At 33.1% G+C, this 15,169-nt stretch overlaps 1 protein-coding gene across 1 annotated transcript; it reads right to left on the bottom strand.

The window, feature by feature from the left end:
- Positions 1-728: 728 nt before the first annotated feature.
- Positions 729-10,670, bottom strand: LOC132730172 (neurogenic locus notch homolog protein 2-like). Its single transcript, XM_060716027.1, has 8 exons — positions 10,502-10,670; positions 9,615-9,747; positions 9,103-9,254; positions 8,395-8,528; positions 4,252-4,374; positions 2,703-3,041; positions 1,942-2,413; positions 729-1,305 (listed from the first exon to the last, which is right to left on the bottom strand). Exons 2-8 carry the CDS (start codon positions 9,639-9,641, stop codon positions 759-761), a joined length of 1,794 nt encoding a protein of 597 aa, XP_060572010.1. The 5' UTR covers positions 9,642-9,747; positions 10,502-10,670; the 3' UTR covers positions 729-758.
- Positions 10,671-15,169: the final 4,499 nt, after the last annotated feature.

Here is a 15,169-nt window from a genome sequence, read left to right on the forward strand (position 1 = left end):
ATAATGAATTAACATCAGCATACATTCTGTCAAATGGTCCTATAAGACACAATGATTATGAAAACAATTATTTTTTAAACATATGAGAAACGTAAAACAGGTGAATAATTATTTAGTAGTAGTAGTAGTGGTAGTAGTGTTGGTGGTAGTGGTGGTGGTAGTAGTGGTGGTGGTGGTGGTGGTAGTAGTAGTAGTAGTAGTAGTGGTGTTGGTGGTGGTAGTGGTGGATGTAGTGGTGGTGGTGGTGGTAGTAGTAGTAGTAGTAGTAGAAGCAGTAGCAGCACCAGCAGCACCAGCAGCACCAGCAGCACCAGCAGCAGTAGTAGTAGACAATACATTAACAAGTACGTACAATTAAAAACGTTCAAATTTTCTATCCACATATATGATAATCTGCATTTGAAACTTTAAAAAAGGTAAGTTTCTACCTTTATATTAACCTTTAACCTCGTGTAACCTTAGTGAGTGGGGTTGGAAACTTCAGTTCAGGTAATAGTTTCATGTAACTCATTACGAAATCTTAGCCAATGTTGTTGTTATTTACCAACTGACAATGACATTCATTTATATATACATGTACCAATGTATCAATGATCAATGATTCATTACAATTGCCTATATGTATATATACACGTGTACATTCACACATTATCAGATCAAATGTGCACTTCTAAAATGTCTTGATTTTTCGTTTATATAATATTTTGTTTGATTGTGCATTTGATTGATTTTCTTTATTCTTTTTTTTTTCGTTTTTGCTAAATTTTCTGAATTTTAATGGAATTCCCCTCATCTATTTTGCTGTTTTCTGTGACATCTGAGTCTAGCTTGCACTCTGTTGTTTCAACACACGGAGATTGTGCGTCATCTGAGGCTAGCTTGTACTCTGTTGTTACAACACACGGAGGTTGTGCGTCATCTGGGGCTAGCTTGTACTCTGTTGTTTCAACACACGGGGGTTGTGCATCATCTGGGGCTAGCTTGTACTCTGTTGTTTCAACACACGGAGGTTGTGCGTCATCTGAGGCTAGCTTGCACTCCGTTGTTTCAACGCACGGAGATTGTGCGTCATCTGATGCTAGCTTGTACTCTGTTGTTTCTACACACGGAGATTCTGCGTCATCTGAGGCTAGCTTGTACTCTGTTGTGACAACACACGGAGATTCTGCGTCATCTGATGCTAGCTTGTACTCTGTTGCGTTCGCACTCAGAGGTTGTGCGTCATATACAACATTTACATTACCAAATCCATCAAAATTCCTATCTCCTTGTGTAACCCTGCTTTGTACCGAGCCAAATGTCGCACTGTAACGAGAATGCAGTAAAATAACATATTTCCTTTGAACATTTTCATATATGATAAGGGTTTTGTCATAAAACACTCTGATGAACATGACAGTATAAATGTTATTTAAAACTCAGTAATTTATATTACTGCTTAAATAAAATCAGATTTAAATGACAGTGGAATATGCAGTAATTACCAGATATTAAAAAAATGCAAGGAATAACTGCTTTTCTCGAAATTAGAATTATGTAATGAAACAAAACAACAACATTACTGTCAGAATATTGTGTTGCCTTTTTATGTCTTATTTCTCTGTTTATATTTTATTGATCTCGTTATATTACATAAATTTTGTTCTGCAGTCACTGCAATTATTCACAATGGACAGTGAACTTGGCCAGTGTCAGATACCATACCATGAGCAATGGTTGTCCGTTAAAAATGTGCCTTTTCCTTAAATAAACAGTTACCAACGACTAGGTACCTTTCCGGTAGGTCGTTGGACCCACCCAGGTGCCCGCTTGTGCCTGAAATGATGCACAAAGGGACACCTGAGGTCTTTTTCAACCTGTAAAGCTCGAAGGTCACAATATGATTGTCGTCGTGACATAAAATCAAACAAACTAAAACCATTGATTGCATTAACTATTTACCTGGATTTCCTGTATCGTAAGATTACAAGAACAACAATAAAAGCAATTAAAGCTGCTATTATAATCCCAATTACAATCCCAATTGCGTACCAAAGAGTCTCTGTCGGATTAGCTTTTTCACATAATTGTCCAGTAAATCCTTCGGCGCATGCGCATTCAAACATCCCAATACCATCGATGCATGTTCCGCCATTCTGGCAAACATTTCTTTCACATTCGTTGATATTTACTTCGCACAAATCTCCGGTTGTCCCATTTACACACCTGCAAGTAAAGCTCCCATCGTAGTTTACACACGTTGACCCGTACTTGCATGGAGAGCTCGTGCACTCGTCGACGTCATTTTGGCACAAAGTACCAGTAAACCCACTTGAACATTGGCATTGAAAGTCATTGATAAGGTCAGTGCATGTTCCATTGTTCATACAAGGAAGACTTGAGCACTCGTTCGTGTTTGTCTCGCAAAAACGTCCTAAAATATAAACAATTTATTAATCTGCGTCAAAGTCAAGTACCGTTGTTGTCGTGTAATGTTTGAATGATTCTCAAGTATTGGACAATTTTCAAATACTTACATGTATGTGTACATATACGAAGAGAAAATAGTATCGAATAAAATAAAAAATAGAAATGCAAAGGTGTTATAACGCGAACCAAACGGCGTATTTACGAGAAACAAAAGACGTAATAACGCCACAAAAGGCGCGGCTTATTTTTCGCATGAATACATGATGTCAAGATGAATAAAAATCGTTACAAACCATGAAATCCTTCTATGCACGTGCAAGTAAAGCTACCAGCATTATCAACACACGTGGCATTATTCTGGCACGGGTTATTCTGACATTCATTAATATTGACGTCGCAAAATTGTCCCGTCCAACCACTGTTACATGAACAAGAATAAGTTGTTTCCAGAGCAACACATGCTGAATTTTGACAAAGGTTATCTTTACAAAAATCAACTTCTTCAGTGCAATGCAGTCCTGTCCATTGCACTGGGCACGTGCAACTGATACTGGTAGTGAAATTAGTACATACGCCATTGTTTTTGCAGGGGGAAACTAAACATGCCTGTAAATCTTGTTCGCATCGGAACCCTATAAAAAATTAAGATGTAAGTCAAACAGGACTCACTAACTAAGTGTGTCTGACTTTTCATAGGTGGTGGCAATGTTTATATACAGCGGCTATGGAAAGACATGGCTGTCTGATATTGTTCTTTTTCAATTTATGTAATCATTTGGATAATATATAAGTTCACTTCGACTATTTTAACCGGAATCAATTATATTAATCCACAGTTACATGTATGAAACCATACCGTCAGTGTATGAAACCGAGTTAGCAATATATAAGTTGATTTTCTCAATATATGATTCCAATTCTTCAATATATGGTACCAAAGTAGCCATGTATGGAACCAGATGTCCTTATATGAAACCGAATTATCAATATATTAATACATACATTGTTACTTTGGTTCCATATATTGAATAATTGGTATCATATAAAGTGATAATCAAATTATATATTGATACTTCGGCTCCATACATTGATAAAATGGTTATATATATTGTAAAAATGAATTAATATATTGATAATTAGGTTTCATATAAAGAAATGTGAACTTAACCAGAGTATCCTAGTGGTAAAATGAATTCGAACCTTCATTTTTGCACATTTTCTTCCGAGTTTCCGCGAAAGAGTAACCCGAGAGCTAGATATTTTGTTCTTTGACGATAGCCGGTGTTTGATTCTTAACTTACATAAAGCATTTTAATTATCTTTCGGAAATAATCAAAACTAATATGTTCGTTTGGCACTTTTCACTTACAGTAGCGTAAAAATGTTATGGCCAAATGACGTCATTCTAAGAACGCAATTCATTCATAAATGACGTCAGTTAAAGCACGCGAGTTGTCTTACATTGGGATGTTTAACAGTTTTTTCTGGTTTTTCTAGCAACGCAAATAGGGTAGATAATTCTGTGTGTTTTACAAGAATATCCCATCTTCTATTTTTAGAAAGGAGCGTCAATGGTGCCAAATAAATAGCTCTCGAGACAATGTTTTTAAAAAGGCCTAACAATAATATGATTCGCTTTTTCAAGACAAAATTATTGAAAACAATATAGAATTCTTTTCCAACAAAAGGCCGCTTTAATATAGATAAATAATACAATCTTTTTGATAAAATTCAGTTTAAAATATATTTGTATCAAAATTGTAAACGGCACACATTAATAATCAAACATCTTACATCAAATTCCACTTATTGAAATTGTACACTACGGTACCAGAAAGTTACCTGTATATCGTTCTAGACAATTGCACGTGTATGACATGTACCCATCAATACAAGTACCACCATTCCGACATCCGTTACCTATACAGTCATCAATACTCCTGTCACAATCTTGACCCGTCCAACCTTCAGAAAAAAGTACAGTTGTAATTTCGTTAAATCTGATAAGATTATAATGAACAATAATCATAACTGGAATATGTAAGTCCTAAGCAATGACATGACTTATGGTTCACAATTTACACATCAATTCATGACATTGGAAAATGCAGCAAAAGAGGGTATCCTTACAGTTACGTGAAATTATTCAATCTGACAAACTTCTTCTTCCCTTTAATCTTTATGGATCTTTTTTCTGGATACTTCGTATTCCCCTTTACATGTATTAAACTAGATATGAGTGTCAGCATAAAGTGAATGTTAGTATAACATGTATCGAGTAAGGCCAGCTTTCATATCCCTCTGTCCAGACACCATGCAGTTATCTTGTATTGGAAGTCTTGGAATAGAAGTCTCCTTAACAACGGTAAGTACGAACTGCATATATTATGTGTAACACCACGTGGATTTAATGAATTAAATCAGTGTGCTTGATGTCTTTAATTTAGTCTTTAGATACTCATTATTTCCACTTGAAATGTATACAAACGACTAACATATGATACATTAATATAATCAAGATACATTCAAGTTAAAAAGTTTGATAAATCACATACCCGTGTCGCTTTTGCGACTTCGTAAAATAGTATTGCATGACAATGCTAAATGTTAGCGTTATAGTAGGACGGGAATTGATAAAATATTGCAAATGGTGATACAAGCATGAAACTTTCAGGAAATCATTTTTAGACCTAGGAGATTTCAAAAGTTAAGTGAGCCTAAAATATCTCTGCACAAAATGGCCGCCGTTTTCAAAATGGCCGCCGTTTTCAAAATGGCCGCCATATGAATATGACATACATTCTGTAGATCATTCAGTCAAATGTTCTGTACAGACCTGAAACTTACACCAAAGCATGTATAAAGTTTTTTCTTTACAGAAATTTTAATCCGCAACTACGCTGTCATACCTCTTTAAAATCCAAAATGGCGTCCAATATGGCCGCCGAATTTATGCAAAACTGTTATATAAATTTTATAGTGTAGTTTGTAACACAAATTATGCTTGTCAGTAAAACAAGTGTTTAAACATATCACAAATAATTAAATTATATATTAACCAATATTAGTCAAGCATTTTAAGTTCTTTTTTTGCCAAAAATATCTTTAAGCATATCAAGAAAAAATCCATATGTTTGTATATTTCTCTAATTTGTTTCTTTTAATATATATACAAAATTTTAAAAAATCTTTAATTTAATTAAATTAATTGACATGTAATTAACACTATGTGTTTATTGTAGAAATGTAAGAAAAACATAAAATCTTTAGGGTTTATATTTTGTCGAAGCGGTTGTGGTAGATTTATCCCATGATTATAAAAGAAAAACAACAACATTTATAGAGGTAATTAAGTTAATTCTATTTCATTGCTTTTTATTTACTTTTCTATGAATTTTTATGTTCCCGATAAAAAATATTCTTTATTGGATAAAGGTATATTTGTCTTCCTTCGGGTCAAGTAGGTGAGCTAAAATATAAATAAATGCACATACAATGATATTTATACATTCAGTTATTAAATCGGTTTCGTGATATTACTTGTTTCAATATCTTATTTTATTATATGATATTATTTCGTAATTGTTATTTATTTAGATATGAAAGAAGACAATAATTCAACAAAACGTGCTTTAAATAGCAAATATTACGCGAATGGAAGGTATTAAGGATGTACATTAGTTTAGCATTTTATTAACTTCTTCACACTTTTATTTTGAAAATAGAAACATAACTTTAAAGCTATTACAATGAGATAATAAATTTGGAATTATATATCTAAATATACATAGTAAAATAAGGCTACATTTATGTAAAAGAAATGTGCAAAAATGACACTATTTCTTTAATATCTTTAAAAATATCATTATTTTGGCAAAAACAAAACAAAACAAAAAGAAAACAAAAATAAACCAAAAAAAACAAAAACAAAATGAAAGCGTAATTTTTAATGAATTAGATTCTTGAAAAGGAGAAATTTATACATGTTTTAGTGAAAGTTTCAGGTCTATACAAAAAAAAATGATTGAATGAAATATTATGTACGTCTTTATTTTGCGGCCATATTGAAACTGGCCGTCATTTTTAATGAGCAGAGATATTTTTTACCCACTTCTGTTTTGAAATCTGCATTGTCTAAAGATAATGTCCTGAAAGTTTGTTGCTTAAATAATCATTTGCACTTTTTGACAGCAGAGACCTTATTTCCCGTCCAACTATTAGACCTACACTATAGGCGCGTCAATGATTTCTTTTCTCTATAAACAGTCGTAAAGTTGGGTATGTGACAATTAGAATATTATATCTAGCTTAATTAATGAATTCATTGAACTTGTTGAATATAATAATATTTTTATGCTCCCCAAAGGGCTAACATAATATAATTTTTTTCAACTCGTTTAACAATCTGATTAGAATCAGCTCTAAATAACGCTCCGCTTTTAGATCTGAGCGGGACCAAATACGAAATCAATTCTGGTGACTATTCACACAGCCAATCATTGGCGAGCTTGAAATCATAATTTTTAAAGCGATGTGGTTTCTAATTGAACAAACGTGGCGTTGTCCATATAGCCGACAGGTGAACTGGCAAAACAATCTTGTCCACTAAATAATGGATTTTTCAAGTAATTTGTAAAAATAATTACTTCAAACATTTTTTCTTTATAACGAAAAACAACAATTTGTTAAATTTCCACGCATAACGGTATTTTGATACTTCTTCTAATGACTACGTAAAACCGGTTTGATTGCATGGCTAAGTATAGCTTTCCCGGGAAATCCGAATTATAAAGATGGCGAAAAATATACCGTCATCATCATATCAACATAACAGAAATAAGTAGATTTGAACTTTAGTCAGATTGCTCGTTTGATAAATTCATGTCAATAAATCGGAACGTCCTCGGCTATTATCTATATCCGAAGACTGACATAATGGCCGAAAAGTTGCGATTGATTATTATCTTTATCCGAAGACTGACATAATGGCCGAAAAGTTGCGATTGATTCAATTCAAGATGATTATGAACGAACCGCGTTAAAATGACGTCATTTCGGTACATTTAAGAATTAAACTGCGTGCCTGGGATGACGACATTTGGCCGTTATGATTGAAATTATTATTCATAATATGCTAAATTGTACGAAGATAGTTATGGATGAAACGACATTAATTGACATGAACAATTGTTTTATTGAAGCATTAAAGCATTTAAAATTTGACAGAATAGGGTAGAATATGCAAGATAAAAATCTGACATATATGACGGTCCATATGGGAAAATCCGTCCGTCGGATACCCGCCAATGGGCGGAAACTCGACAAGCCTTGTTACCGCCAAATGGGTGGATACCCTCGGGACAGACATTCCGATCCGAACCACAACATATTATAAATTAGCAGTTCTTATAGATTCAATAACCGTTCCATGACTGTACATAGTGACTGAAGAAGTCTCCTCTCTAAAGTGTTAACACAGTTTTCTGTACTAGTAATACTGTGCTAAGAGCCCACCCCTCCCCATTTTTAATTTCAGGAAGTAAATCTATTTTTTCCCTTTCTACTCTGTACTTGTATCTGGGAAGACGTCTCTCCATCTTGAATATAACTTATATAGAAAGTATGTTCTCTTAATTTATTTCCTTCTCCACTCTAGCCATTGTCATTATAATATAAAAATTGAGGATTGTACCGGTATATAAAGTGATTAACCAATACCACAATAAATCTATGGACAAAGTAGATCAATTGCTCTTGGCACGACCATCTTTCCTCATACGACACCTGTTATCTTGTTAATTCCTGGAAGCGGACTTTAAATGAATTAATCATGTGAATGTAAGTTTCAAGAACTTTTTTCGAAATTGAGCTAAGAATAAGAACATATTTTTTGTTATTATTACTGTAGACTGATGAAGAAACGGACAAAGATATAGGACCCAGAGGACGGAAATATTATATGTAAAATTCATCATCATTGTTTACCTGCTGTACACAATTTCTCTCCGGTCTTATTGTGACATGTATAGTGTCCTCTGTAATCGTCTTTTGGTTGACAGAATACCGAACAATCGCCATAATACGCTAGGTCACAATATACTTTGAATGTCAGAGATAAACTGTAATAATGCAGATTAATAAAAATTATGAATCATTAAATATTATTATATAGATATATAAGTATTCATCCATCATTTATGAATTTTAGATTTTGACAGCTATATTTCAGTTTCTAAAATAACTAATCGAAGTTAAGTATATTGAAATTCTTTTTGTTTAAATACGTACAGTTATATAATAAAAGGATAATTATGTTGTAGCAGCGTCGAATTAAAATTAGTATATCGCTAGTTTGCACCTGCTCCTAGCAAAATAAAAAGCCTGACATTATATTCCGTATTAACCCTCAGGGACATGTACGTTCATTTTATAATATGCCATACCATGCCATGTCTATTTAGCTTTTCTATGTCTAGATTCTATCTAAGTAGTCTGTCACACCAAGTGTCTGTTTTAGTTTTCTTTGTACCCGAGCGTAAGTATTTGTAGTTTTAGGAATAGTTAAATATGTCATAATGTGTTGTAGGTGCGTTAACAATTAAATCATTTTTTTCTTTTACACATAAATGACTTTTAAAGGAATATTATTTTAAAAACTTTATACGCGTTATGTCATAACATCTAAGATTTTACCTCGTTCGATTATGTATTGTAACATTTTTTTCTCCAGCGGTCGATCTAGAACTTGACGGTGTCTGCTCTATGAATATCTGGTGGAAACTTACAAAGTCGTTTTCTTTCAGAGGATCAAAGTCTTCTACCAGAACCTTCAGTTTCATTGATCCCTTGTAAATAAAAAAGTAGCTTCGTTAACTATAAAAATGCAATTTAAATATCAACTTTTTTTCAAAGAGTATTGTACCCTCAAACAGAGTGAATATAGATCTAGTTGCTTAAAATAAAACGCTGGAATTTATTAACAACTTCTCTAATCCGCTTAATATAAGAGTTTTCTTCATCGAGTCCTTCAACTGCATTCAGTACAATTTAGATCTACTGAATTAATAATTACTAAAATTATTTTTAAATGTTATTTAATTAAATCTATCACCATTTTGAGGTGTGTTTTTATTCATTCGTGTGTATTTTTTTCTACCAGTAGCCTGTATATATTTATGTATCTTTTAAACCTTTAAATATCTTACCGGCCATTTTGAGAATGAGAATACCATGGGGTTGTCAGTCTCACCGATACTACTATTGAACGTGATCGTGTTGCTATTTTCAATTTCTCCTGTCTGAATAGAGCCATACTCACATGATGACGTGCTGGATGGTCTGTTACGTCAAATATAACGTAATTATGTTTCATAAAATGGCAAAAGAATGGAAAAGGTTATTAAAGTGACTTTATGCCCATCCAAGTGTATAAATGATTGAACATGTGGAAGTCAAAATAAATTTTTATTTTGCCATAATTCCTTTTAATATGAAAATTCATTTCACATTTACAATAAACAACGCACGGATCCAAATAATTTTTTTTGTAGATATCCATTAGAATTAACCTGAAACCGTTCAATTCATAAAAAGAATGGTGTAGTCTTTTTATATTTTAGGCAGATTTTAATTATATTGTAAACATTTTTTAATTTAAACATATGTTTCCCAACGGATTTGGTTACACGTGCTTTCTTCGGGGGTGGAGACGACGTGTGCTTCCAAACTGAACCGTTCAATTTATAAAAAGAATGGGACAGTCTTTTTATATTTTAGGCAGATTTTAATTATATTGTAAACATTTTTTAATTTAAAGAATAGATTAGCAACAGTATTATTGAGTGACATATCAAAGATTAAAAAACGTGTAGCACTACAAGAACTGGATTAGCACTATAAATAGTTTTTTAAAATTTACAAAATAGATCTAAATGTTTTAGATGTATTCTAAAAGAAATAGATCTAAAAGCAATAAAAATGATTCAAATTGGATTTCATAAGAGCCCGAAATTCATAATAATGTGTATTTTTATATTCAGGGGGCCAAAACTCAATTTTTAATTTCTGCTAGAGATAAATTAATATTACATACCCATTGCGGTCATCTAAGCACAATATAAAAACATGATCACAAGCGCCTTCGCACAGGAAATTAAATAATGCATCGCAACAACCACGATTATCACCAACGTTTCCATCCGCGTTTTTAAACGAGTTTAGATAAATCTCCACTGCCCCGCCACATTGTATTGTCTTCAAGCATAAAGAAACAAGAAATTACTTTAATAAAGGTACTCGTCCGGAGTCAAAATGGTTAACTTGAAAATGTTATTTTTAGGTTTTCATATAAACTTAAAGGATAGTGAACGTTATTGGTGGTCTCGTTATTTGATCGAAATTTATAACTAAGAAAGTTATTGTATATACTAAAATTAGTAAGTTCTTATGTAAAATAAACTGTCCACTAGAAAACATAATGAGACCTTAACACAGTGTAAAATGTTTTGTGGGAAGTGAAGACGTATGCAGACTTGTTCCAACTTTTTTCATCTTTTCCTACGTTTCCTTAATGTTTTGTTGGCCTTTCAACATTTCCCTGCGTTTGTTGAAAAAAGCCCTAGTTTCCCTACTTTTCTGAAAACATAATTCATTGTTTTAAGTAATCTTGTGTTATTTAATCTTTGTGATTTATTGTGTACTTTCATCTTAATAATATTACAGTTGTAGACTGTATATTTGAATGTTATATAAGGAAGTGTAGACTTAGAGGGTGTTTCATGGTGGTGACATGCAGCAAGTTGTTTGAATTCTTCTGGCAAATTTCATATCAGTAAAATGTAAATTGACAACAAAAAGTTTAGTCTTCATAATTTTATTTTTGTTTTAATGAAATAGACATCTGTACATTGCAAATAGCTATGTTTCCCAATTATACTTATATTGCTAAGGGACCACTTATCAAACCAATATAGTATGGACATGGTAAGTGACACAGAACATTGCTCAGATAATTTGCATAAAAATCTTCAACTAATAAATTTTTATACAGTGTAGCTGTGTACTTTTCAAAATCTTCAATATAAAAATTTTAGATAAATTATTTACAGATTTAACGTGAATATCATAGTGATATTAAGGGTGTTTCAGGTTGTCCATGATTGATACACAACTTATTTCTTTGGCAATGATGGACTCAATGTGTATGAGACATTTTTGACTTTATTAAATGAACATGTCTAAGAGTTAGGCTTTACAGGGATTGTTAGCTTCATGGCCTGTCTCATTTACATTGTTCACAATGCATTTAGAAAACGTCTAATTACTTATGGTGAAGAGGCAAAAGAGCTGAGTATTGATGTATTTCAATGGTTTATGTCACATCCACGGAAAGAAGACTTTGCCTCCACTCTTGAAAAATTTGGCATTGAATCTTGATGTGTTCATACGACATGTGCAAAGCCGTTGGCTAACTTTACTACCATGTCTGCAGAGAGTTAAGGAAAACTGGGGAGCTTTGTATCAGTACTTTCTTAAAGATCTCAAAGTCAGAAAGATGGATCACACAAACATAAGAAAGTGAATGAGAGATACAAGATGATTTGCGAGGAGCTGAAATCAAAGGAGACATTTGCACAGATCAATTTTCTGTTAACTCTGTCACCAATATTTGATGAATTCTTAACACACTTTCAGACACAAAACCTCTCATTCACATCCTTTACACTGAATCACTGGCCTTGTTGAAAAATACCCTGTTGAAATTCATGAACTTTGTTGTAGTGTCGTGTAAATTTGAATATTGATTTGAAATAGCAGGAAGATACTGTTCCTTTGAATAATATGGACTTTGGGGCTCAAGCTAACCAAACATTATCAGAAATGGAACGTTCTAGACAGAAAATGGTGAGAATATACATGCAGAAAATTTACCAGGATGTCATAAAAAAGCTTCCTCGGGAGGATAATGTTGTAAAGAATCCCAAATGTTTACCAAAGACCTGCACAAAAAAGGATATCAAGATTGACAATGGCCTAAACCAACATCACGACTGATGACGTGACAAGAGTTTCTAATGATTGGAAAGTATACAGTGAAGAGGACGTTGAAAAATCAGTAATATACAATGATGATGAAAGTTTAAGATGGGTTGGTCAGTACTAGAATGGCATTAAAGCTAGAAAGACAACAGCAGGATCAAGGAAATTCCTAACTTTAAAGAAAGTGGTGAAATCAGCACTATGTATATTTTATAGCAACTCATATATTGAATGTTGTCTCATAGTAAACAAGAAGGTATTGACTCCTAAGAGAACTCTTATGTCTGATGAGGCCCTGAATTGCAATTGTACGAGGGTTGTCCAAAAAATTCGTGCACTGCAGTTATTGTCGTAAGAGTTATTTTTAAAAATACATGAACTATATAACACTTCAAGCGGAAATCTGTCTCAAATACGAAAACAAAAGAAAAAGCCATGTAACCAACGTGTCGTGAAAACGAATGGTCATACAGTTACCTTAGTAACGTCATACCAGCGCCCGACAAAAAATTGGGTTAGCTAATTACTGTGATTGTATTAATTTTTTGTTGGATGTAAAGTAGCATTTGCTTTTTATGTCATAATTTGTTTAACTGTCGATAGAGGAATGAGTGATGCAAAGTATTTTGTAATTTTTATTGTTTCTATGCAACGTACATGTAACATATTCTACTAGTGCACAAATATATTGGACAACCCTCGTTACATGCGCCAGCATTACGGACGGACGTCTGCCCGACCAGTTGTCATCATCTACCGACTCTCGCCCCTCTACAAAGCGTTTGTGGCATTTAAAAAACCAGCCTTCGTGACACTGAACTGGTCCCGCTTGCCGTTTTAAGTTCTTTGTAGGTATCTGTCTGTGTTTTACCAAAAGTTGTGCAAAATTTAATGATCGTCCGTATTTCCAGACGTTAAGCGACTGACATTTTAACGTAATGACAGTATTGACGACCACACATAATTGTTTGTTTACGACCGTTACAATAGAGCAAATAACTTTATATTTTCTAGTGACGTCAGAGATACGTACACACACTTTTCCATGAATTTTGACGTTTATATGAAGTGTTTAAAGGATACTGTGATGCATCAAAGTAACCCAATTTTTTGTCGTGCGCCGGTATAACGTTACCAAGGTAACTGTATGACGATTCGTTTTCACGACAGGTCGGTTACATAGCTTTTTCTTATGTTTTCTTATTTGAGATAGATTTCCCCTTCAAGTGATATATTATTCATGTTTTTTTATCAATAACTGTCACGACAACAACAGCAGTGCACGAATTTTTTGGACAACCCTTGTACAAGAGATGCAGAAACCATCGATGGTGAAAATGTAAACAGTGTCTCACTTACTGGTGTAATGCGTCAGTATGCACGTAATTCATTCATAAACATATAAGCAAAGACTTCAGGAAGAGAAAATTGAAATGGAACTATTAAAGCAAAAAGAAGTGTCAAAGGCAAAGAGAGAATGATGATTGTCTGGAGAAGGTTAAGGAAAATGAGAAGCGAAAGACAAAAATTGCTGAGAAGGAAAGGAATGTTAAGTAAACTGAAAAGAACTGGATGAGGACATCTTGAATGCAAAAGTTAGGCTTAAAGATGATAATACCAGACTGGCAAAAGGAAAAATTGACAAAAATGTCACTGAAATCAGTCCTCAAAGTATGTTAGAAGTTGCAAAATAGAACCTAGACGGAGCTAGATCTGCTTTTGAGAACTGCAAAGTCCAAACAGATGACACCGGAGATTGCTGAAAGTCTGTCGAAACTTAAATAATTAACTTTGTCACGTAACAATGTCGTGTAGGAGTTGCGTGCGTTGAACGCCGCCTTTCCTTGTTGATCTTGTTTGTCATATTTTATTGGTCTAAACTGGGTCCTTAGACAAGCCCACAAACAGTCGCTCCACTTCAAAATTGTGGTGTACGGTAAAACGAGCGAACGGCATTTCCGAGATAGAGCGGAAGGCCGATTTAAACGGATAATGTCTATTGTAAAATTTAAAATCTCACTCTTTTGAAGTTAATTAACCCATGTGATCATAGAAGGAAATTCACATGTTTGTTTTGAAATAATCCTTAAAAGCAAATACTGTTAGATTTCTAAGTGAAATACAATCCGCATTTACATGATGAAAAATAATATTGCTACCTATGAGACTTTGTTATATGCTATATATAAATATATAATGTCAGATAACTTATCTTACACTAATGAATAACACAGGTGATTTTTACCATTGTAAAGATAAGAAAAAACCTTACTATCAATACTTTTTTCTTCTAAAACCCCTTCTTAAGTTTTACTTTCTTTCAAACAGAATGGCCCTAATTTTACCCTACTTTTTCAACTGGAGTCATTTGACAGTATGGTTATATCTCAGCCATTTAACTAGAAAGTTAAGGAACTATCCTGTACATTTTAATTTAGAATTATCCTTTACATTTTACTTTATAATGGCAAGAACTTTCCTATTCATTTTTTTAAGAACTATACTTTATATTTTACTTTACATTTTATTTCATAATGGCAAAAACTTTCCTATACATGTTATTTAAGAACTATCCTGAACATTCTAGTTTTTACTTAGATTCCTAGATTCCAATTTGTAATTTAAAGTCACCGATGAAAATTCGCCTTATATTCAGTTCTTTCCTGTAACTCAATTTAAAAATATGCTCTCTTAAAGAATAAAGTGAAATACCCACTTTGGT

This window comes from Ruditapes philippinarum, unplaced genomic scaffold (assembly GCF_026571515.1).
Source record: "Ruditapes philippinarum isolate M1 unplaced genomic scaffold, ASM2657151v2 ctg18623_1_1_1_1, whole genome shotgun sequence".
Lineage (NCBI taxonomy): Eukaryota > Metazoa > Mollusca > Bivalvia > Venerida > Veneridae > Ruditapes > Ruditapes philippinarum.